The 24,647-nt window shown below is 44.0% G+C and overlaps 3 protein-coding genes across 3 annotated transcripts in view; all 3 read left to right on the plus strand.

Annotated features, from left to right (window-relative positions):
• The window catches only part of lrfn2b (leucine rich repeat and fibronectin type III domain containing 2b), a 27,246-nt gene extending 12,766 nt beyond the window's left edge, over positions 1 to 14,480 (plus strand). Inside the window, exons 3-5 of the mRNA XM_079571743.1 lie at positions 2,732 to 2,811; positions 9,617 to 11,013; positions 12,611 to 14,480. Of these exons, the coding sequence (XP_079427869.1) occupies positions 9,638 to 11,013; positions 12,611 to 13,565 (2,331 nt within the window). The 5' untranslated portion in view covers positions 2,732 to 2,811; positions 9,617 to 9,637 and the 3' untranslated portion in view covers positions 13,566 to 14,480. The remainder of the gene's footprint in view (positions 1 to 2,731; positions 2,812 to 9,616; positions 11,014 to 12,610) is intronic.
• Positions 14,481 to 16,729: 2,249 nt separating this feature from the next.
• On the plus strand, positions 16,730 to 18,847 carry LOC306974763 (ankyrin repeat domain-containing protein 9). Its single transcript, XM_079572152.1, has 2 exons — positions 16,730 to 17,333; positions 18,160 to 18,847. The coding sequence occupies exons 1-2, from the start codon at positions 16,935 to 16,937 to the stop codon at positions 18,622 to 18,624; spliced, it is 864 nt and encodes a 287-aa protein (XP_079428278.1). The 5' UTR covers positions 16,730 to 16,934; the 3' UTR covers positions 18,625 to 18,847.
• Positions 18,848 to 21,707: 2,860 nt separating this feature from the next.
• Positions 21,708 to 24,483, plus strand: pcare2 (photoreceptor cilium actin regulator 2; the record flags this gene model as incomplete). Its single annotated transcript, XM_079572569.1, has 1 exon — positions 21,708 to 24,483. The coding sequence occupies exon 1, from the start codon at positions 22,147 to 22,149 to the stop codon at positions 24,481 to 24,483; it is 2,337 nt and encodes a 778-aa protein (XP_079428695.1). The 5' UTR covers positions 21,708 to 22,146.
• Positions 24,484 to 24,647: the final 164 nt, after the last annotated feature.

Raw genomic sequence — 24,647 nt, forward strand, 5'->3', positions numbered from 1 at the left:
ACTGTATTTTAATGTTTGGCTTAATTTCACTAAAATCTGCTGTTTTCAATCAAAAATACATCAAATTCAATGTCAGAAATGTCCTGTAAAAATGTTTTCTCAAAATCATCTTGTGACTTCAGTGTCCCGCGGCCCTCACTTTGGAAACCACTGTTAGAGATTTACTTAGGAAGTTGAGGGCTGCTGTTTGGCTCAGAGGTTTTGGGAGATAAATGCAGCTGTGAAGTGCAGTATAAACGTGGTGCGAGCCGCCTTCTGACAGCCTGTTTCAGTGTTGGCCTAATTTCACCATTCTTTCACTGAAGGACTTCCCCAGAGCCTTGATTCACATCAAAGTTCAGAGAAACAGCCCGCAGTCCGTTATGAGCCTATGCCGTTGTCTAATTAGCAGCACCAGCTGATACTTTGGCCAAGATAGTTGCTCCAAATCTCAGAGCCAAGTCTAAAAATAGTTTTATCTCCTCAAAGAATCCAGATACTGTTGTGTACTGCAAGCATTTTGTAGTATTTTTGCTGTAGTATATTTTCTACCATAGTGTCCATGTCCTATTTACAGTATGTGAATCAGGAGTGGGAGTGCACACAATGGTTTGATCAATCTGGCACCAACAGGATTATTTGCATCTGTTCAAGCAGATTTATAAATCCTTTACACCTTGTTTTTCCCCGTGTCATGAAAACTCTTTTGGGCGCTGGCAGACTGCACCATCGCCCCAACCATTTAGATCATGCTGGCAGTTGCAGAACACAGCCTGAGGAGCTCCAAGTGGGTCAGAGCACAGCAGTGAAACTTAGCTTTTAATGAAGACAACAAAAATGGCAGAGCACGCACTTGTGCGGATATTTTTACTTTAGTTTGTTTACAACGGCCTCTGCAGCTCCTTGCTTGAATTCAGGGAAAATTACGTAACACACGATGCTCCGCGTGTTTAGCAACCCTGTTCATGAATAGTGCAGAAGTGCATGGAACTAATGTACAATGTTGTTTCGCTGTAGTTTTCTATGTTGAAATATGTAAGAAACAGCTGCATTATAAAGTAAGACGGCACTCTATATTGAACACGAGCTGCACAAAAACCGACTGAATGATGTGACTCTGCAGATGCTACACAATGATAAAGAAATGAGAACACATTACAAATGCAACACCTTTGATTGGCTGATGGCAGCAGATTCAGTCTCACAGCTCTGTTGAACCTGTTCACAGCCTCGTCATTGTCAAATTCACCATTACCTAATTTGTCAGGTCTAATATGTTGAACAATCATTGCGCTGGTCTTCTTTAGTGGCATAGATTGAGGACATTTCACTGCTAACGACTCTGCCACTCACACCAGCACAGCCCACATGTCCCCTCTGTTATGCGGAATCAATATTTGAGCAGAGCATGCCACGTGTCCCATGCTGCTCTGCCATCATCTGAGCACTGGGGCCCGTAGTCTGCAAAGAAGAGTCTTTAAATATTTACCAGTTCCTTTGCAAACACTCAATAAAAGCACCATCTTCCCCGAAGTGGAGGGACTGTCCTCTCAGTCATGTTTTTTTACAAGAACACCTGCACATTGCACATGACAGTGCAAAGAAGGCCTATTGCTAGCCTACACTATTGCCATTTAAGCGCTATAATGTGCTCACACATTTGATATGCTAATCTTATTACAGGCAAATCTTTTTACCAGATTCTGGGGTGTGATCTTTGTTCATCTGAAGTCTAATAATCTGTCAGGTTTTAGCCTCAACCACTGGATAAGATGATCCACCTCAGTGCTTTAGACAGATTTGCGGGTTTAAGCCAATAAGTGCGGTGTTATCTGCAAATGTGATGTTGAGTTGGACTTAGACGGAGCTCAGACTGAGCATACAGCCTTACTGTGTATCTGTGCTGAAAACAAGTGTGATTTTGTCAAAACAGTTCATTAGTAACAGTAACAGTATTTTAATGGGAAAACAGCTCCATCAAGGACCTTTGTAACAATGCATGTGTAAAAATCCACACAGCAGAGTGGTAACTGGAGGAGAGGACTTTTCTTTCTAACACCTCCTCACCGTGTCCAAAGGCTTAACAATACTGTATGAAGGAGTCAGATAATAACAAAATGATTTGATTTTACACCAAGAAGTGTATCGGCTTCCTGATTGAAAACTTTGATGTAATACAGCATGCTGATCTATGCTCTGACAGCAGAGTGTCCGGAAACGCTTAAAAGGAAATGTGTGTGTACTTAAAGATGCCCCATTAGACGTGCATTAGAGAAATCTGAACGGAGACTGAATGAGCCGTATGTTTAATGGGAGCAGAGTGTGGAACAGGGGTCAGAGCCGGCCATAATTCAGCACCAAAACAAGAGCTCTTAAGTACTGCTGAATATTTTATTTAGTGCAGTCGAGACTAACGGGAAATCAGACAAGCTCTGACGACACATGGTAACCATTTATTGTTTCATAAAACAACCCTGCTATGTTTCTTCTGTAGGGGGTGACTGCCATTAACAATGCATAACATGACGGGATATGTTCTGTCTAAATATGTATATACATTTGACACTGCATTTGGGTCACCTTGTCCTACTGATGGGCGACCGCAGAGCAGCAACTGGGAGACTGTTGTGCAGATATTGAGCCGAGTTTGACGAAAACAGGCAGAAGAAAATTGGTGATTAGTTATAGAAGTTATTGGTACCCTAGACATTATTATATATTAAAAAAAACAATGTTATTCTCTGCCCTGCAGGTGCTCCGTTAGTCTCAGCGGAAAGGAAGAGGGGACACTGGCCTGGAGAGAACCTATGGCAAAGAGACAGCACCCTTCAGGTATGGCATCTGACCTAAACACAATGTGAGAGGGAACTGTGTCTTTCCTGTTAGTACTTGTGTCTATTCATTGACAAAAAAGACTGAGGAAAGACAACATGACCATTGTCCTTCCTGTCAATAGTGCTGTACAACTGCAAAATACCAAATCTCATCCATTGACTTGTGTTACTGCTCAGTCCTGCTGTGGGAAACATGCACTGCACTGGTTTAAACATCACTGATCGCAGCTCATCATTGTGTTGCCATAAACAACGTTATGCAACATAAAAGGCTTTACACAGTATATAGTGATTTTCTGGTCACACAAAGCGCTTCACACAGCAAGCAAAGATTCATGCATTCACAAACAGGTTCACAGACACGGAAGAATAATTGTGATATCCAAGGACACAATGACCGGGAGTCAGGATCAATCCACCAACCGAAGGATGAGGAGGCAAACGCTCGACCAACTGAGCTACTGCCGCCAAACGAAAGGTCATTGTGTACAGTCTGTTGTGGTTTGAACATTTGTTTTGATCTAGAGACACAGAATATAAAAATATACTGTATATCAGTGCAATAGCACTGCCTTTAAGACCTCTGCTCTGTACACAGAGACAGTTGTGGCTTCCCCTGTCTGCCCAGATGATGCTGTTTCCTCCTTCCACTCCACCTGCACTGCCATCTTGGACAGTATTGCACCATTTAGGTGCAAATCTATTAAAATCAAGCCAGACCCGTGGCTCAATGAAACCACCCGAGCCCTGAGGCAGCAATGCAGACAGGCTGAGCGCAGGTACAGGAAGGACAGGCTTCAGGTGTCTATGGAGATCCTGAGGGAGAGCCTTGCTAGCTACCAAAAGGCAGTCAGGGAGGCGAAATGCCAATATCTGTCGAACATTGTCTCCTCCAGCTCTAGCAACCCTAGGGTGCTCTTTAACACCATACAGTCTGTAATTAGTCCTTCTGGCAGCGTGCTGAAGAATGTTTCTGAATCGACATGTGAAAGGTTCCAGAAGCATTTTGTGGACAAAGTGGCATCAGTGAGGATGGGCATTGGCTGTAATGCTCACTCTGTTGTTTTTTATACTCCTCCACTGCCCCCTGCTGTTCTCAAAGAGTTCGAGCCTGTAACACTGTCTCTCCTCTCTGAGGTGGTTCAGGGGACGAGACCCACAAACTGTCCTCTAGATATCATTCCATCCAAAGTTCTCAGAGATGTTTTTGACACAGTTGGCCCCTACCTTCTCGCTCTGTTTAATAGCAGCCTCAGCACTGGATCTGTTCCTGCAGCTTTCAAGCATGCTGTGGTTAGGCCACTATTAAAAAAACCTAATCTTGATCCTGCTGCTCTGTCGAATTTTCGACCTGTCTCTCACCTACCATTTTTGTCAAAGGTTTTAGAGAAACTTGTTTTTATTCAAATGCAGACCTTTTTAGAAAATAATTCAATCCTGGAGAAATTTCAATTGGGCTTCAGATCCCGTCACAGTACAGAGTCAGCCCTGCTTAAAGTCCACAATGACATTTTGCTGTGTTTGGATTTGAAGCAGCCAGTGCTTTTAATGATGCTGGACCTGACTGCGGCGTTTGACACCGTGGACCACGCAGTTCTCCTCTCCCGGCTCGCGGAGCATGTTGGTGTTCAGGGCACGGCCCTGCAGTGGTTCAGGTCTTACCTGACTGACCGGAGCTTTGCTGTGATGGTCGACGATTATTCCTCCTCTTCTGCCCCGCTGTCATCTGGGGTGCCTCAGGGTTCCATCCTTGGCCCGGTCCTATTCTCACTGTACATGCTTCCGCTCGGGTCCATCATTTCTAAACATAATTTGTCCTTCCACCTTTATGCTGATGACGTCCAGATCTATTTACCGGTACTCCCCAACACTGCCTCTGCTCTCGAATCACTCCATAGCTGCCTTTTGGACATTAAACTATGGCTTGCTCAGAACTTTCTCCACCTGAACGAAGCCAAATCTGAATTTGTTCTTTTTGGTTCCGGGGATGTCCTTCAATTTCATTCCAGGGTCATGGGTCCAGTTCGCGATGCAGTTCGGAACCTGGGAGTCATCTTTGACCGAGAGCTGAATTTTAAACAACAAATAAATGCTGTTGTCAAAGCCAGTTTTTTCCAGCTGCGCCTTTTGAGCAAAGTTAAACCCTTTCTCTCGCGCCAAGACCTGGAGAAGGCAATGCACGCGTTTATCAGTTCTCGGTTGGACTATTGCAACACTCTCTACTCAGGCCTTCCACAGTCGTCACTCCACCGGTTACAGTTAGTACAGAATGCAGCAGCCCGTCTTCTCACCGGTTCATCCAGACACAGCCACATCACTCCCGTCCTCTCCTCCCTGCACTGGCTCCCGGTCCGTTTTCGGATTGATTTCAAAATTTTAATGTTTGTTTTTAAAGCCCTTCATGGTCTCGCTCCGTTATATCTGACTGAGTTGGTGACCGTACATCGCCCCAGCAGAACTCTCCGGTCTGCCGATCAAATGGTTCTGGACGTGCCCAGGTCCCGGTACAAACAGTGGGGCGATCGTTCTTTCAGGGTTGTAGCGCCAAAACTGTGGAACAGCCTGCCCCTCAGTCTGCGTGTTCTCACTGAGCTGTCCCTCTTTAAGTCTAGATTGAAGACACATCTTTTCAAACTAGCTTTTAAGACTTAGATCGCACTTGTTTTATTGATTGATTTTTTAATATTGTTTTATCTGTCTGTGAAGCACTTTGGTCTTCCTTGTGTTGTTGTAAGGTGCTATACAAATAAACTTTGATTGATTGATTGAATAGAGCTAGTTATCTTCTAAATACTGCACACAGTGCCTACACGCAGTGAGTAACATGTATTCACTGAATTCAGATTTGTGCACTCATTTCCCATCTGAGTCACTGTCAGCAGACTGTAAAACGGCACTGATTAACTTTTCAGAGGTAATAGCCCAGAAGGGAGCCGTGTTAGCATGTGTTAGCATTTTGGCATGTCCCTGGATGAACAGGCTGTGTGGGAGAGTCTGGTCAGACACAGTTACTCTGGCTGCTGTGCTGACTGTAGTACTACTCGCCAAGTATCAATGCTCCCAAAGCCAATAACAGACTAGTCCGCTGGAGGAGTAAACTGAGAGCTGTAAACTGTGAGGCAGATGGTGCTCTTCAGAGCCGCACGGTTGTTCAGGCCCACTCAAACATAAAGGCTGAGGCTAATGTTAGCCACTAGTCCAGCACACATCTCTGCTCCAGCGGTGACTAATGTGACAGCACAGAGCCAGATATGAATTATCTACACCTTCTGAGCAGCAGGAGCATATGCTTTCACGATGTGCCTCCATAGATTCTTGTCTTCATGCATCCAGAGCTCATTGTGTGAAATTTTTAAAGATATAACATAAATTATGCATAAAACACTCAAAGGTGGCAAAGCCCAATCTTGCTTGGGGCACCAATTCAGCAAGAGTCGGCCCTGCATTACAGTCTCAGCAGTCAATTTATAATAAGTTATGCTTGGGCCAGTCACAACTGATTGAATATGGTTCTCACAGGGAAACACAATAAATTGCAATAAAAGGTTTAAAATGTCTCCTGCAGTATAAAAACTGCTTAGGAAACAGCTAGACGAGCCTGAGGCTGGTCTAATGGCAGAGTCACCCGTCTTCGTACGTGCAGTCAGACCGGCTGCCATATGGCCTCTGTCGTCACCGGCTCAAACCATGACTAATCCACACAAACCGCTGCTGTTTTCTCTCAATCTGCAGAAAACAGGCCAATCGTGAGAATGAGTGAAGCGTTGACAGGTACATATCCAGAGACAGACAAACTTCAGCTCTGCTTGGCTCACTTGAAGAATGAGACAGACGTATGATAATACCACCTGATTTGTTTTGTCTTTCAGCACATTGCAAAAGCAGACAGTTGTGAAAAAAGACCTTTGTGCAGTGTGTGCCTAATTATAAAGCTATTGAATTGATAGGGAACATGCAGGCTTGTGAAATGTGCTTATAAACTCATCCCTGTGAAGAAATGGGACATTAGGAATTGAACTAGGAATAGAAAAGTCAGGAATGAGTTTAGACCACAATTAAAAATAAACAAAACAAACTACATTTATACAAGTTACCATTCTGTTTATTGTCCGTTGCATAATTTTGTCATTCAGCCCAAAGTTCCTTTATTAAAGTGGTGTTAATGGCTTGTTAGGGTTTTGTCAACACACTATGACATGCTAATTGAACCTTTCCAAAGCTCATGGCGGTCCTTAAAGCCAGCAGCACAGAACAATGAACATCCGTGATCCAGCTGAGGCTTTTACACTAAATGTGGAGTGTCTGGGTGTTTCACTGTCAAACTCCACACTCCAGCTGCTGTTTGCATAATCCCAAATTCACATCACTGAGCCTGCATTTCCAGACTTAACGCTCGAAAAACCCTCTATGCTGTAATGAGGAGAGAGAGGACATGACTCACCTGCATCCACCAAACTCTGACAGCAACTGCACCTTCAGGGCCACTATAGCAAACGTTCAGAATCACGTATTTTGGGCTTAGACGTAGTGAACCAGGGTTTTTAAGCTTTTAGTGCACACAAGCACATTTTTGCACATTTTAACACAATACCTTTAGGGAATTCAAATCACATCTTCTACTCCACTTAACTCAAATAGACCTACTAGTTTTACTCCACTTAATAACAGTGTGTTTAGTGTGCGTCGGGTTTATCAAGCACAAAATGATTACTTTAAATATAGTATGCAAAGGCCAACAGAGTAGTTTAGCACTATTGTGATTATAGCTATGGTATTAAGTTCTATTATTCTAGTATATTGCTTTTATTTTGGTAACGTTTTTGTACCTGAAGTATGCTAATGGAAATTAGCCTGACAGACAAAGAAAAAAGACACAAAAAAGCCTGAAAATGTTCACAGCAAAGCACGTAAAAGGCCATGGAAAAGGTTTAAAAAGTACAAAGTCAATAGTGGAGCAAAGTTTGTAAAGTTAATGAGAAATATATTTGAGCTACTTGAAATGTTTATTGTAAAAAATATAATTTGGAAATGCAAACTAATGTAATGAGCTGTAGGCCTAACGGTCAAAATGTGATGGCAATTATTTGTTTATTTGTTCTTGCCCAACTGTTACATTGATTGATGACACGGAGAAGTAAGAAGTAATTTAACCATCAGTTCTTCTCAATTGCTGACTTGTATCAATCAGTACTTGGCATTGCAGCAGAAAGTATTGATATCCAAACAGGGGTGGATCTAGAAAAAAAAAATCATGGGGTGGCAAGCAGGGTCAGGGATGATTTCATTTTACAATTTCAAATGTTTATAGGGGGGTACGCAAGTTTTGCTGGATCAAAAGGAAAATTTTAAATCCCATCACATTAATACAGACTAAAAAAATATAAAATGAATCAGGCTTTGAAGATCTGGATTGCACCTAGTCCTTGAAACAATGCGTTCATAAAGTGCCAGGTTAATGACTACACCAGAGTTTAGACAGTTCCAGATAAGGACAAAACCTGGCTGAGATCAATGGGGTGACAGCTGGGTGGCAAGACCTTTACTATGCCACCCCTCCAGATCCGCCCTGTATCCAAATCCAAAACAATATTTTGTCCCCGCTGCGCCACCCGGCTGCTCAAATGAAATAATTTTTAAAAAAAAATCAGAATGCAAGTTACTTGCTTTTTCAGCTCAAGTAAATGATACAAAATGAAAAGAAATGGTATTTTATGGAATCAATTACTGTTATTCTTCTGATTGAAATGATTGTGTATAGGTATAAAAAAAAATTGTTCAGGTATCATGAACCAAGTATCGTTAAAGTAAGGCCATAACACGCATTGCATGTGCAATAAAACAGACACTCACTGACTGCACCACTGTTTCACTCTATTACCCCCTGTCGAAGATACAGGTCACTCAGTTACAACACAGCACGTTTTAAAATGAGTCTAATCCCCACAGCCATCAACACACTTAACGCTCTCACAGTGATGCCTGTATTTTGTTATCCATGTTGTCATAATGTCATATTTGTATACAGTATATTGTCTGTTTGTCTGTATATTTGTGTATATCTTTGTGCTTTACTGCCTGTACTACTGTAGAAACGAATATCCCCTTGGGGACAATAAACTAAACTCACTTAAAGTACTGTTATAGGAAGCATTTGAACGGTACCAAGCCCAAATAGAGCTCAACAGTTGAGACTTCGCCCTGGGGATGGAAGTAATAATCAAAATATTCTTAGACTTTATGGAAGAAAAAAAATAAAATGAATTGGCATAAAATACACAACTTTAAATTGAAGTTTTAACCAAAACTTTAAAAAACAAAACGTTTTAAAAGCTTTGCGCCATATTTAATATTTTCTCAGGTAAAATAAATGCTCTAGGGTCGGTACATTGCACGGAGCTGATTTGTGTCTGTCGAGCTTTAAACTCTTACAATTTTTCCAAAGTGTATGGAGATTTCAAATGGGATTTTTTTGTTCTGGCACCGGGCGGAGCCTCAACTGTTGAGCTCTATTATCTGCGACATATAATATAGATCATTCCATTAGGATCTGACGTGGTTTTAAGGGTTGTGGCTGGGTGTGAATATGTGGAGCTGTTCACGGTAAACTTGCATGCTTTATCAAGTGCTGTGCTCTCATGACATGGTAATTTGAGGTTTTGGTTGTTGAATGTCTGTGTCTGTGTTGTACAAAATGTAACCTAACAGCTCCAAAATACAGTGATTCATTTTTAATGCTATCAAAAAGTATTTGATGCAGAATGCGGCAGTCTAACTGTGCTAACATTTGTTTCTGTCCTCCACAGGCCGCTGTGTATAACTGGGCCATGGATATCCTGTTGTGCTGCCTGTTGCTGCTGGGAGGCACAGTCATGGCCACAGAAGCTTGTCCCAAATACTGTTCCTGCCAGAACCTATCTGAGTCTCTGGGGACTCTCTGTCCATCCAAAGGACTTCTGTTTGTGCCTCCGGACATCGATCGCGGGACAGTTGAGCTGCGTCTGGGTGGGAACTACATACTCCGCATTACTCAGCTGGACTTTGCCAACATGAGTGACCTGGTGGATCTGACACTGTCCCGGAACACCATCAGCTACATCCAGCCCTTCTCCTTTGGTGACCTGGAGACACTGCGCTCTCTACATCTGGACAACAACCGCCTGACAGAGCTGGGTCAGGACGACCTGCGAGGCCTGATCAACCTCCAACACCTCATTGTTAACAACAACCAGCTGAGCCGAATACATGACAAGACGTTTGAAGACCTGGCCCCTGCTTTGGAGGACTTAGATCTTTCCTACAATAACCTCAGGTCTTTGCCTTGGGACTCTGTTCGACAGATGATCAACCTTCATCAGCTTAGCGTGGACCATAATCTGCTGGACTACATTCCAGAAGGAACGTTCAAGGATTTGGAGCGGTTAGCCAGACTAGACCTCACCTCAAACCGTTTGCAGAAACTGCCTCCAGACCCCATCTTTGCCCGTGCCCAGGACTCCATGATGCTGACCACACCCTATGCCCCGCAGCTATCCCTGAGTCTCGGGGGGAACCCTTTGCATTGCAACTGTGAGCTCCTGTGGCTGAGGAGGCTGGATCGAGATGACGATCTAGAAACCTGCGCGTCTCCCCCCAGCCTGAAGGGACGCTACTTTTGGAATCTAAGAGAGGAGGAAATCACATGTCAGCCACCTATGATCACGCAGCACACTCACAGAATGTTGGTGTTAGAAGGCCAAACTGCAAACTTGAGATGTGAGGCCAATGGGGACCCCGCACCCATAATCCACTGGCTTGCCCCCGATGACCGCCTCCTGGGAAACTCCTCCCGAACCTCTGTGTACGCCAATGGGACTCTGAGCATCACCATTACCACTACCAAGGACTACGGGACTTTCACGTGCATAGCGGCCAATGTGGCGGGGGAGTCCACTGCACAGGTGGAAGTATCCATTGTGCAGCTCCCGCACCTCAGCAATGGCACTGGGCAATCTGAGCAGCCCAAGTCCCGTCTCTCAGACATTACAAGCACCACCAGGGTCAGCAAGGGCGTCCCGAATAGCCCCCCTGAGAAGGCCGTGAGTGTGTCTGAGGTGACGGGTGTGTCAGCACTGGTCTCTTGGACAGTGAGTAAGACGGCCCCCAAAGTGAAGATGTACCAACTCCAGTACAACTGTTCCGATGACGAGGTGCTCATCTACAGGTAAAGCTACATAAGATTATGTTATGTCAGTTTATACTCCTATGAAGTTTATTATGGAATCTGCTCTGGACAGACAGACAGACAGACAGACAGACAGACAGACAGACAGACAGAGAAAGAAAGGAAAAAAAAGAAAAAAAGGCAGACATTAAGCCCCAATATACTATGTAAAGATGATTCCTTTATTTGCTACATAATTAAGAGAGTATATTGTTGAGACATTATTGAGAGTATATTTTTTCAGTTTTGCACATAATGAATACAGTTTATTCGTGCCGTTGGGTGGCATGGTGGCACAGCGGTAAGCGCTCTCGCTTCACGGTTAGAAGGTCACGGGTTTGATTCACACCTGGACGGGGCCTTTCTGTGTGGAGTTTGCATGTTCTCCCCATGTCTGTGTAGGTTTCCTTCAGGTATTGCGGTTTTCTCTACCACTAAAAACATGTACAATAGGCCAGAATGAACGGTGTGCGTGAATGAATGATGGTGGTCAGTTGGTGCAGATGTGTGCAGTCGCGACAGCGTTTCTGTCAGTCTCCCACAGAGGAAACTGAAGCTACACACGTAGCTTACCACCACCGTGGATGGAGTGAATGTAAAATTGTCTCATGCAAAGTGCTTGCTTTGTGACCATGTCTGTGAAAGGCGCTATATAAATAAAGTTCTTCTTCTTCTAAAAAGTCAGTTATGTGGAGACCAAGACTTATTATGGTGACTTTGAGTTAATTAATTGGAGTTAATTAATTCATTTACTTAATAAAGCTTAGAGATATGTTGTCTAGTCAAAAGGTGAGGTTTAATACATGTATATACACGGAGAACGCACAAAGCAGTGCATCAGAGTTCTGAGGAGCAAACTCTGATCCAGCTATATAGCGTAGGTCACAACAGCACAGCAGGAAAGACCATGGCAGTTTGGTGTGTTTATGCAGATGAGTAGCAGACGTCTGCGATGCTAATACAATCAGGGCATGGTTTTAGAGGAAGACAGGAAGGCTTTTGTCTTTGGCCTTTTGTCTTAAGTGTGAAAAGTCAGGGAGGCAGGATGCCGGCTCTCTGCAGCAGATTGTGGCCCAGACGATAGGTTAGTTTGTGTATTTGCTGTGACTAGTTTTGGTGAATAATAGCTCTGAATAAAACTGTCACAACAAGAGACTTAGCTTAGCCTGAGGACATTCAATCGTGACAAACTTAAAGTACAGACTTGGCCATATACTGCCTTTGCTCTGCCCGATCCGGTCGGAGGGGCTGATGGTGCAGACTGGTAGCCTCACTTCCGTCCGTCTACCTCAGGGGCAGCTGTGGCTACAACAGTAGCTTAACACCACCAAGTATGGAGTGAATGAAAAATGCAATGTAAAAATTCCAGAAAAGCGCTATATAAAACCAATGCATTATTTTTATCATTATTATTATTAGACTTATCGGGTGCTTTGAAGTTAACTGATCAGAACTTGCATCTAGAACAGAATGATTGCATCTTTGTTTAAGGTTGGGGGTCAAAATTATCTCCTTATTCATAACACACATTTTGATGTTCTTTTATGGCAGCCTTATTAAAGCTAGTCCTCTGACATGTCTGTTTTCTTCTCCTCAGAATGATCCCTGCCTCCTCCCAGTCGTTCCTGCTCACTAATCTTGTGTCTGGGACGCGTTATGACCTGTGTGTGCTCGCGGCGTGGGACGACACGGCCACCACCCTGACAGCCACCAATGTGGTGGGCTGCACCAACTTCTTCACTCTGGACGAGTATCCACAGTGCCAGGCCATGCCCAGTCAGCTGTTGGGGGGCACCATGATCCTGGTGGTGGGAGGTGTCATTGTGGCCACACTGCTGGTCTTCATCGTCATCCTCATGGTGAGGTACAAGGCAGCGGAGGGTGAGCCTCTGGGGAAGCTGAGTGGTTTGACTGACACACACTCACAGACAAATGGAGGCCGCCTGGGGCCAAATGGACTTCTGCTGCCCCAGGTGCGGGCTCCGCGGCCCCTGGAGCCTCAGGAAAAGGTGGCTGTGACGCTACAAGAGGAGGTGGTGCAGTTTAAATGCGGTTCTTTACAGAGCAGCCTCACCTCATCCTCCTCTTCCTCCGGTTCCATGCCCAGAGACTCTTACAGCCCCAACACTACATTGGCCCACATCTGGAGGTCAGCTCCTAATCCCCGTCAAAACCTGGACCATCTGCTGGGAGCCCTCACTGCTCTGGAGCTGCGCAGGGACCAGCCTCGGAACACTGTAGCATCTGGCAGTGCTTCTGTAAGACTAACTAATCCTGTCGAGCAGGAACCGCTGCTCGGACGGACACTGGACTCCCGCCTCAGTAGGCTGCTCCTGATGCCTTTGGAGCGGCCCAGGCGCAGTCAGTCGTTCGACATGGGGGACTCGGGCGCTGGGAGCCGGCGTTCCAGCAGGCCACGCCGGATCAGCCGCATCTGGACTAAGAGGAGCATGTCAGTGAACGGCACGCTGCTGCAGAGTGAGGAGGAGGCTGACCCTGGGGGCAGCAGAGACACTCTAGACTCTGACTGGGTCCTGGAAAGTACTGTGTGATCACAGAGCAGTTTTTCTGCTGTGCTTGTGCTGAAGACCAGAAGGGGGCGACAAATATTGTATAAAGCAGCAGTCAAATATTATTATGCTGCAAATGTAAATACAAGTGAGCCGAAATTTTATAAGTCCTATCTTTTAATGGTTTCTTTAATTTTTTCAGTTGTAAAACAAATTTCCAGAGCATTAATATTTCATTTTGGCACATACATTCATTGATATCTACTTCATACAAATTACTGTTTATTTTTTTCCCACCAAAAAAAGAAAAAAAATATCTCCTTGCTCACACAGTTACTATTTTGCAATGAGTATCACACCAATCTCTATTCACCCATGGCTTGACACTTAAAAAAGGACATTATAATTTTTTATACACTGTTTTCACAGAAAACAGGATATTTCATGTATATAAGAATATACAGTATTTGTTTGCTCAGACTTATGAACTTGGTGCACTTATAATTCATCAGAACAATAAATGAAAGGGTTTATTTTATGCTTAAATGGGCAGATGTTTTGAACATTCAGACCCTTGGATGCAGTTACCTCTGACTCTATGGTGCGGTGTATATTTAAATAAATGTGACGCTTTGATTCATACAATACAGGTGTAAGTGAATCTGTGGAATATGTGTGGATCCTGCATATTTTACTTTGTCTTTGTTTTTTATGATTTTTTCATTGCCAAATAGTGACAGTAAAAGTTTGTGTCCTTGAGACGCTCCACTTCAACATATGAACCTGTTTTAATCATGATTTTGGTTTTGGTTTGCTTGATTTCTGCAGTGGTTGATGCCAGAATTCTGGTGCTGACTACAGTGTTCTTCAATAACTGCACACTTGATAAATTTGTGTATGTATGTATGCCATTGGAATTATGCAGATACATCACATTTTTTTCTAACATCTGTCTGGTTTGCACTATTTTTTAAATATTTTAACTTTTACTGTTTAGTTAGTAAAATACCCTAACAACTTGTGTTTTAAGAAGAGTAGTAAGTAGGTCATTCTACACTTAAAATGGAAAGTCAAAATAGAAAAAAACAAAATGCTTTCAAGCCACTAAGCTCTTTGAATCACTGCTTTGGAACGACTGAACTTGGATATAGGAAACAGGAAACTTTCATACTAAGTACAAAGTGGCGATCAAAAAATGGAAATTAGATAATGGTCGGTCAAAGAGCTCCCCACACTGCATCGAACAAAAAGGCCTTAGGAAGTTCCTTCTCTGTACATTTGTTTTCATATTACTAATCCCAATTTCTTTGGCTACTACATGGTTTTCCTCGAATGAGATACAGTGGGTTGCATAAGTATCGGCCCCCCTTTAATTTTCTACATTTTGCCACGCTATGGACCATAAACATAAATATATTCGTGTGATATTTCACGTGAAAGACACACACTAAGTGACACACAACCGTGAAGTGAATGAGATTTATACATGATTTTTAGTTTTTTTTTATAAATTAAAAAACTGAAAAGTGGGATGTGCATAAGCACCGGTCAGTAAGTTGAAGAGGACGACCGGGTCGTTATAGGTTTGCAATTGGCTGCCCTAAAAGGAAAGGGGGCCGGTAGTGTGTGTCTTTCACATCAAATTTAAATTAAATATATTTGTGTTTATGATCCATAGCATGGCAAAATGTCAAAAAGTTCAAGGGGGGGCTGATACTGTATTTGTACATGAAATTAGGTGGTTTTAAAATCAACTTTTCTGAATATCTGTGGTCTCATGGGGAAGGAATTACTCCTTCAAGATCTCCTCACTGGTTATTGCCTTTCTCAACTGAATGAGGCTAAACTCTCATGTCCTTAGACTATGTATCTGGCCAATACCAGCCGCAAAACCAGCTACCAATGCAGTTTCCATTCCAGATTCAGAATTTGCTTGATTAAGTGGAATATGGTCAACTCTGTATGGTCATGAACTCAATTGTTCTGATCATGACATGACTCACACCGTCTCACATAGCTGTCTGCAGCCTGTGGAGCTCTGCTGCCACCCTGTGACCAGTGTTCTCCGTTTGTTGCACCAATAGTTAAAACTTACATGTTCGTTTGTCTCTTGCTAACTCTTCAAACTGCTTGAAACAGATCATGATGATAATGAGATAAAAAAAAAAAAGCAATGGTATTAAAGTATCAAAAATATAAGCTCAGATATAAAAATGTAAAAGAAATCCTCAGCATCCTTATCTAAAAAACAATAATAACTGTAAAATAAGATTTAAAAAGGCAAAAAATTAAAAATATAAAACAATAACAACAGTATATTACTGCAAGAAATTTCAGGGAGTGACTTCAGCATATTGCACAAGTTATAACAATATTAATATTACACGGCATTGCACTAACAGCGTTCCTCGCACAGTCTGACAGTAGCAAAAAGAAAAAAGACCTGTGAAAACGCTCCTTCACACAGAAGGCAGATCAGTCTGTCACTGAAGCTGCTCTCCAGATAGACAATCCTGTAGGAGCTGCGACTCAGACCAGCAAATGTAGATGCCAGTTTAGCCAGGCCTTTCCTACCCAACCAGGGTCCAGAGAACATCCCAGGACAGAGCTGGACATCTTATGACCTTTTCTAGCTTCTTCCTCACCTTCTCTGAAGCTGCATTGCCAGCAGACCACAATGTACAGGATGCGGTTGCAACTTGCAACCACAGGTCATAGAAGGTCTTTATTAGTGGCCCATTGAAGGTCAGGACGTCTCAAACTAAGGGCTGTTGTGGTCAGGTAGTCCTGGGTCCACTCTTCTCCAGTTTGTCCCTCAGAAAAAGCCTGAATAGCATTTAAGGAGGAAACAGATTTCTCATCCACTCCACAGTCCATTGCTGATGAAAAATGGTTAGCCCATAGGTTGCATGTCAAAGGGGTTGTGAGAAGGACAGAGGCTCACTGCCTGCCACAGTGCTGTGCGTAGCTATCTATGCAAACACTTGAACCCACATTTACTAGGCTGGGGGACCCTAGGCTGAATTTTTAGCACCTCAGCTGACTTTATAGATGCTTAATAAATTGTGTCCTTATGCTGCAGTGTTGAGAAAACAGAACTAAACACTCTATAGTCTAAAGCCTATCCAATCATACGAGCCTTTCAAGTTTAGGATTTTGATCCAACATTCCTTGATTATTTTCCCTTTAACAATAAAGAAACCTGTTGTGTAGTCACTGGGTCCTGCGCATGCGCCGTGCGGGAGTACTGCGGGCGGCTGTCAGTGTCGGAATGCGGCCCCGTATCTACGGGAACGATTGACTCTTTATTTAGACCGACCGAGAGGAGAACTGCCTGACATGGGTCTGTCGCGGGGGCCTTCTCTTCATGTCCAGGGACGACCGGGATAGGAGTGACCGCTGGAGGACGCCATGTCTTCAGCCGTGAGCCTGGAGCAGCGCCGCTGTTTGTCCTTGTTGTTCTACCGCGCAGTGCGGGACCTGAAGCCGGTTTGGATGCTGGAGGACATGCGGACAATGTTGGCACTCTGTCCTGACGAGGACCACTCGCAGAAAACGTACAGTCCGTCAGAGGCACTGCTCTACGCCGTCGTGCACGACCACCAGGCTTATGCCCAGTATTTGTTGTCACGCTTCCCGGAAGAGGCGCTAGCGGAGCCCGGGGAGCGCTTTTGCTGCTGCCCGACACCATCCCCGCACCTGTCTCTAGCTGTCCGCTATGACAGGCATTCCATCCTAGGCCTCATCCTGCAAGTGGTTCACCGGCTCCCCAGAGAGGCCCCTGGTGTCAGAGAGGACTGTGTCCAACAGGTGCACTCCTCTTTCATTTGAATCTTATTTAAATATAAACAAATGTTATAACAGGACTGTTATTTGTTAGTTTTAGTTTAGTTTAGGCTATTAGTTTATATCAACAGGTACAATATGCAAACACGCTAAGAGATAGCGTGAGCTAGTTTCCATCTGCAGTCCCTGAGCAGATGAGTTACAATAAAAATACAATTTTGGTCCAAATATAACCCTAATGCTCAGTGTTGGGTAGTACGGAATACATGTCTATTCAGATTACTCATTTTGAACAACTTGAACAACAATATTATGTTCATCTTCAAATTATTAGGCTACATTATTAAGAAAAAACCTTTAATAATTACCTTTTTTTTTTCTTTCCAAAAATAAAATAGGCACCAGATTTAAAACGCCTTGTGAGTTCATGCAAGCAATGGTCGTCATATGATGTGCTGTGGTCTGATCCTCCTGTGCATTTGCTCAAAGCCTTGAGTTTTTAGAATGTGTGGTAAATATCAAATAATCAAATAATCACATCATCAATCAATCAGTGGTTTTGTATAGCCCAGTATTACAACAGGAGCTACCTCTGTTTATGTATAAATATAATGCAAATCAACGTGAAAGTATTCTTAAGTATTCAGATTACAAAGTAACGGAATACAAAATACACAATACAGTACAAAATACATTTTAAAGCAAGTATTCAGTATAACTAAACACAGTTTTCTCTCCAACTCTGCTAATGTTGGGCCTCTTAGGTTCTGTGAGGAAGCAGAAGGAAGTGGAAAGGTGTGCATGCAAGCTCTAACAGGCCTAAATAAACACAGCCCATTTTGTTTTGCAGGGCGATGGAAAGACTCCTCTGCACCTGGCCTGTGAGCTGGTTCGTCCTGAAGCCATGTTGTTGCTGCTAGGCAGCGGTGCGTCCCCGGTGGCCCGTGACGCCCAGGGTCTGACACCTCTGGACGTCCTGTTGGAACAGCTTAAAGACTGTAAGGAGGCCAGCAGAGGGCGCCGCCAGTGTGTGGACACGCTTCTCATGTTTATGCCCAGGCTGCAGTTCCACATGCAGGGGGCTTTGTGCAGAGAGCCTCATCGCTGGACTGGTGCCCTGGGGCCTGACACTGTGCAGTTTCTGACGGGTCACAGGCCAGCCCCCCTGCTACTAATCTCCATGCAGACTGTCCTCCAGCAGCTCAGCCCCACCACCTTCTCAGACAGCTTGATGCAGCTGCCCATACCTCCTTCCCTCAAACCAGCTGGACTGGCCCATGGCCCGGGACCCCACTGTAGAGACAGAACTCTATAGTTCCCCAGCTGAACAGATGTGCAGTAGACTCACATGCAGCAGCTGGTAATAAAGTCATAGTTCTTTAACTCAAGTATTCTGTTTTAAACTCAAGGACATGTAATGTAAATATGGTAATATATCTCAGGAATATGTTTTTCTTATATCCTTATTCAAGTAACTACAGCAAAGGAAATTAACTTTTGCTTCCCCCATGTGCGTGCATATATAACATTAACACTTCAGACTACACACATAGGTACATACCCTGGATCAGGGGCACCGCCAGAAATTCTGGGCCCTATGGAAACACACATTTCTGGACCCCCTACATTTTTTACAGATAAGATATAACCAAATAAACATGCCCCGTTTGTTAGTCAAAATGGGGAAATACGCAGGCAGGGCTCATTCTTGTGAGGACACCCTGCAGCGGGTCAATACAAAGAGCTCGCCCTCGTGTTTACAGGGACAGAGGGAATTTCTTTAGAGTGTTACTTTGGCTTGGGTTTAGTCATTTTGGCCGGCTAACACTAAAAAAAAGTAAGTACTATATGAGCTTAAAACTAAGATCCACTCACATCCACTTGACCAGACTAGTGTGGCAGTGGTGGCTATAGCTCAGTGTGTTTGAGTGTCTAATCACAGTGTCTGCGACTGCATTAACCTTGTTCAGACTACCAAGTGTGATGGCTTGTTCTGGAGTAAGTCTGGCCCAAGTTTCTTTTTCATGATTAATTTATAACAACAAAATAGGCAGGAATAGAACCCACAGATGAACAACAGGGCAGCAACATTCTAGTGCCTTGCAACTTAACCACTGGACCATAGGAGCACACACTGATGGTCAAGTTTCTTTTATTTAATTTTAGGTGTGTATTTATAGATAATCATAGTTCGTTTAATGTGATTAATGCTATATGAAGGCTGGCAGTGGTGGAGGAAAACTAACCACCTGAAATAGGAAAGTGCTGGGTCCAAACCCCTGTTATCCCGATGATATAGAATGAACCAGGTCTCACACACAGCAGTGAAGACCCTCCCTGTGACTGCAGTACAGGCCCTCCCCGCGGGCACTAAACAAAATGAAAGAAGTGTGTTTTACCATGATTAATTATATATTATTTATTTATTTATTTATTTATTTGATAGGGACAGTAGTGTGTTTTAAAAGTGGCCAGCGATGGAGTCTCTCTTACTGATAACGGAAGTCTATTCCAGTACTTGGTGCCTTTGACAGAGAGCAGTCTGTCCAAAGGAGGTTCGTCTGTGTGGAACCTCACAGTCCCCTCAAGCTGATGCCCTGGTGCCCATCCCACTCACAGACTTTGGTTTAATGAAATCCCGCAATGGGGCAAGTCCATGCAATACTTTGTATACAAGGCAACCATATTTAAAATAAATAAAGTTATCAAAATTGAGTAAATGGTACCTCTCTAACACATTATTGAAGTATGACAACAAAAAGACTACACCCTACAGAACAATCACACAGTTGAACCCACAAAGTCAAGGCAGGTATGAGACTTTTTCTACCCTGTATCTGGCCCACAGAAGCACACACTCACTGCCATGAGTAATTTCTATCGAACAATAATGATGTTCACACATAATTTTTCTCAGATTAATTACAGATACGTAGGACACTATGTTTTAGGTCGGCGCTGCATTAGGTCTGTATGTGGTCCAGCATTGTGACTACTTGGAGCTACTCTGCTTAAGTATCTATGACCTATGTCCTATGGGGCCAGGAAAATTAACAGACACAACAAGAGTAACAGTTTGCATCAAATATAAATTATTGCTTCAGCAAAGCATGATACACAACTGTAGCTTTTACATGTCATTTCATAATGTTGGAGCACATTCACAAAGCGCACCCTTAAATACTTGCGCCTTCCGACTTGTCAACACTGCTCACATTGAAACACAAATAAGGCACATGGAGAGGCTGTACTTTAGCACCAAACAAATCATCAGGAAATGCCTTCAGACGATTGGAATCTTCAAAGAACATCTAAATCTAATCATGGAAAGTCAAAAAGTACAAACTGGAGAACAATGAAGAACAATGAAGTGTTCCTGTCCCCAGTACAATATTAGTGCGGTCAGAAATTACACTACGAATACTATACATCAGGGTGAGACGCTTACTAAGTGCTACGCTACTTTCATTTAAATTTTTTATCTATGTTTTTATTTGGTAACTGATCATTTTATAGGAATTATGGGAATGGATTATGTAAGCAGTTTGCATGTACTAAACAGGATCCCAAAATACTGTAATTCACATGTAAGGTCCATAAAGGAATTTTCCGGTAATGAAAACATATCCATTGTGTGACTTCAGGAAAGCATGGTATGAATTTCACTGTGAGTTACACAGTATCTTGTGTCATTAAATATTCTGTTCAAACTATGCAGTACATTGAACACAATTTCTTAATTGACTCCATCCATCCATCCATCCATCCATCCATCCATCCATCCATCCATTTTCTTCCACTTGTCCGTTGCCGGGTCGTGGGGGCAGCTGTTGGAGCTGTCCAAATCACATTGCACCAGACCCCTATGGCTCCTCCTGCTGGAGGGTCCACAGAAGGACGGCCTCACGATTCTAACCGGGCCTGTTGGTCTCTCACCCGTCGCTGACCCGTCACCTAGGACCTGTTTGCCATGGGAGACCCTACCAGGGGCACGAAGCCCCCGACAACAGAGCTCTTAGGATCATTCGGGTGCTCAAACCCCTCCACCACATTAAGGTGACGGTTCCAGGAGGGAACCGTGTTTTCCATTCAGAAAAGCACTGCTGATCTTTTTTTCCCTGAATGGTCCTATATTGTGAGACCAACTTATTATTATTATTTTTTCATTCGTGCGAAGATGGTATCACAATCACAATTTGTTTATTCCGATTTTTGACCTTTTGACCTTCTGACCCACACCCCCAGAGGAGGAACGAGTCAGTATAGTATACAGGTAGTACAAAGATGCTGTTTCTTTGAAGAAAGAGAATAATTTTGCTTTGGATATGTGCTGCAACCATTTCATAACTTGTCTATTCAACTGTATATATTTTAAAGAGAGATAACCTGTGGAATAAAAGCATTAAACAGACACTTTGACAAACACGAAGGATAGGACATTTACCTCTTATAGTTTGTTTTTAGGTTCACTTGGTAAGTTGTCCCAGTTTTAAGTTCTAAATATGGTCACTCTTTTTATAATTAGGTGCATGGACTCCACCTGTAGAAGTGGCTGGATCTAAAAACAGCAGCTGATTACTGCCCATGGCTTATAGGGTCTAACCTGCAGGAGGAGTGAGTGTTTGTGAGCAGCCTCAACCATCTGTGCTTCAGAGAAACAAATCCCACAATCCGCTTTAACCCAGAAGCACTCTCTAAGCTTTCCCAGCAGGTTGTATAGGTGTCTTTCTATCCCTCAGATGCTGTTTGTCAGACACTGAAACTGGACTAAGGTTTCGACTTTCTTACTTTTATATTTCTCGCTCGTTTTCTTTTTATAGATTTTTAACTTCTCACAATGGGGTGCTCCCCATCTAAAGGCAAGTTATTCTCCAAACCAGACAATGCCTCTACTCTGGAAAATGCTCCGATGGATGAAGCTCCTCAGGGCTGTGTGAAACCTGGACCTATAGGAGAGGAAAACTGTTGCCCCAAGGTGGAGGAAAGTGTTCCTCTGCCCACTAGCCAAGAATATGTGGCGGACCAAGCCCAGATTGTCATGGACACAGAAGCCAAAGTTGAGGAAAACCATGTTGATGCGGTGGTGGCTGAAAGTGTCATTGAAATCCATGAAACTGACCAGGTCAACGGAATACAGAGAAGACAAAAAAACAAGAAAAAACAAAGGTCAAATGGAAAGCTGAGAAAATCCTCCATCACAAGAGTGGACTTCCCACCGCACATGGTAAGAGCACATCAAGCCGCCTATGCTTTCCTCAATCCTAACATCTCTAAATTTGAGGGTTTATTGGAGTTGCTAGACCAGGCTGCACACACACAGCAGTCCCTTCAGCCCATGATGTCTGCTTTAGTTCTGCGCTTTGAAGAAATCAACCAGGCTCTTGAGGAGATGGCGGAGGAAGGTGAACTGATGCTGAAAGAACATGGAGACTACATGGCTTTACCCTCAGGGATGATGGGAACGCCTGTTCTGACCGCACTGAAATCAAGCAGTGACAAAGACAGTCATTATGACCCTCCTCCTGACCTGCTCCAGCAACTGCTCAAGCACTCCACAGAGAAGATGAGGCTCGTGGGGGGTTCATTCCAGGCTGTGGGGGACACAACTTTAGAAGAAGCTGTTGAGTGCTTTGCATCTATCTCCAGATTGCTATTTGAGAAAATGAAGGCCAAGCACAATGTGGAGCAAAGAATAGCCCAGGTTCTGGCCCATGTGGAGGCTGCTGCCATGGGAAAGGGCAATCGTGAGGATTCAGCGCTGCACAGTGAGGACAGTGGCATCGGGGGAGAGAATGACAGTCTGACTGGCTTTGACAGACAGAGGAGGCACAGAGGCAGCGCTGAGTCTGGCAGCAGCTCTTCTGGAGCCAATATCCGGGCCGTACTGAAGAGCAACTCCACACCTGAAAATAATGAGGACGAAGAGCAGGGAGATGAAATGGATGAGGAAGATGATGACATGCAGATGAGAAAAAGGTCCAACTCATCGCCTCCAGATCCAAGCCAGACTTTTTTGTACATCCATGAGATGCTATCTAAAGAACAAAGTGAATGTGAAGTCAGTTGTTTTGACGTCAAGGGAAAGAATTTAGTTGGGCATGAAACCAAGCTGGACACGATTAGTGTTCGAAGGCACTCAATCTGTGGAGCTGGCTCAAATAAAAGACTTAACAAGATGCACCCAGAGTGTGCATCACAGGCCCCCAAGCCACCTTCAGTGAGGAGACTGATAAACTCTTTCAGCCGACCAGGGCAGAGCTGGGATAATCCACCTGCCAATATCAGGAGACCCAGAAAAAACACAACAAACGAGGGCATACAAGCCAGCAGCTGGCCTGAGAGCAGAGAGGACACAGATGAAGACAACCTCCCCCCTCCTCCCCCAGAAGTACTGATGGACGATTCCTTTGAAATAACTGAGAGCATATCAGGAAATGAAAAAGCATACCAGAATAATGCTTTTTCAACAATGAACAAAAGACAGGGTCTACACCATCGCCTGAAGGCTACTGTAGAACTTCTGCCAAACAGAACAAGTATCAAGCCAAGATCATTGAATCTCTCTTCTGCCTGTTCGATCCGCCACGATGCCTCTGTGGCCACACAGGAACTGGCACAGCAACAGGAAGCAGCTCTTGATGCTGACTGTAGTCTGTACCAACAAGCACGTGCAATCATTCACATTCGCAGTGCAGCTGGGCCCCAGCAGAAGCCCCCTCAGAGGACTGACAGTGCTGATGATCATGAGGAGGATAGGTCCTTCAGCCTCCCTGTTATAGCACCACCAGTGTCCAGAGTGCGGCTGCCTCCATCATGTCCACCTGTGCGCCACAGATACCCAAGTCCACCTGTGAGGCCTCAGTCCAGCAATTCTCGCCCCAACTCCCCAAAGACAATCACTCGGGCCTCGGACAATCCAGTGGAACAAATCATCCCCTCTTTGTCCTTCAAAGATGCCCGCTCAGTCTTCTGTCAAAATGAAAAACCCCATCAGCTGTACAGTTCAGCTGGTTCATCAGTGCTTCCCAGGCCCTGGGGCGAGGGCTCAAGAGGTCGACCAGTAAAAAGAGGCACGGACTCCCCTCGCCGCACACAGTCTGACCACAGGCCTAGCATCAGCATCCGTACACGGGCTGCCAAGCATGACCACACCCTGGTTGCTACTGGACAGTGAAAGCTCCAGAGGTTTACAGACTCAAACTGTATCTGTACAAGCGTTGGACAAATACAGCTTGTATCTGTCCAATGAAAGAAAGTTTTTCTTTCTTTAATATAAAAAAAGAAAAAAACCTATCCTGCATTGGGAGAAGGAGACTGACAAGCATGTTATTTAGGTGC

The sequence above is a fragment of the Gobius niger genome (assembly GCF_951799975.1).
Source record: "Gobius niger genome assembly, chromosome: 15".
NCBI classification, from domain to species: domain Eukaryota; kingdom Metazoa; phylum Chordata; class Actinopteri; order Gobiiformes; family Gobiidae; genus Gobius; species Gobius niger.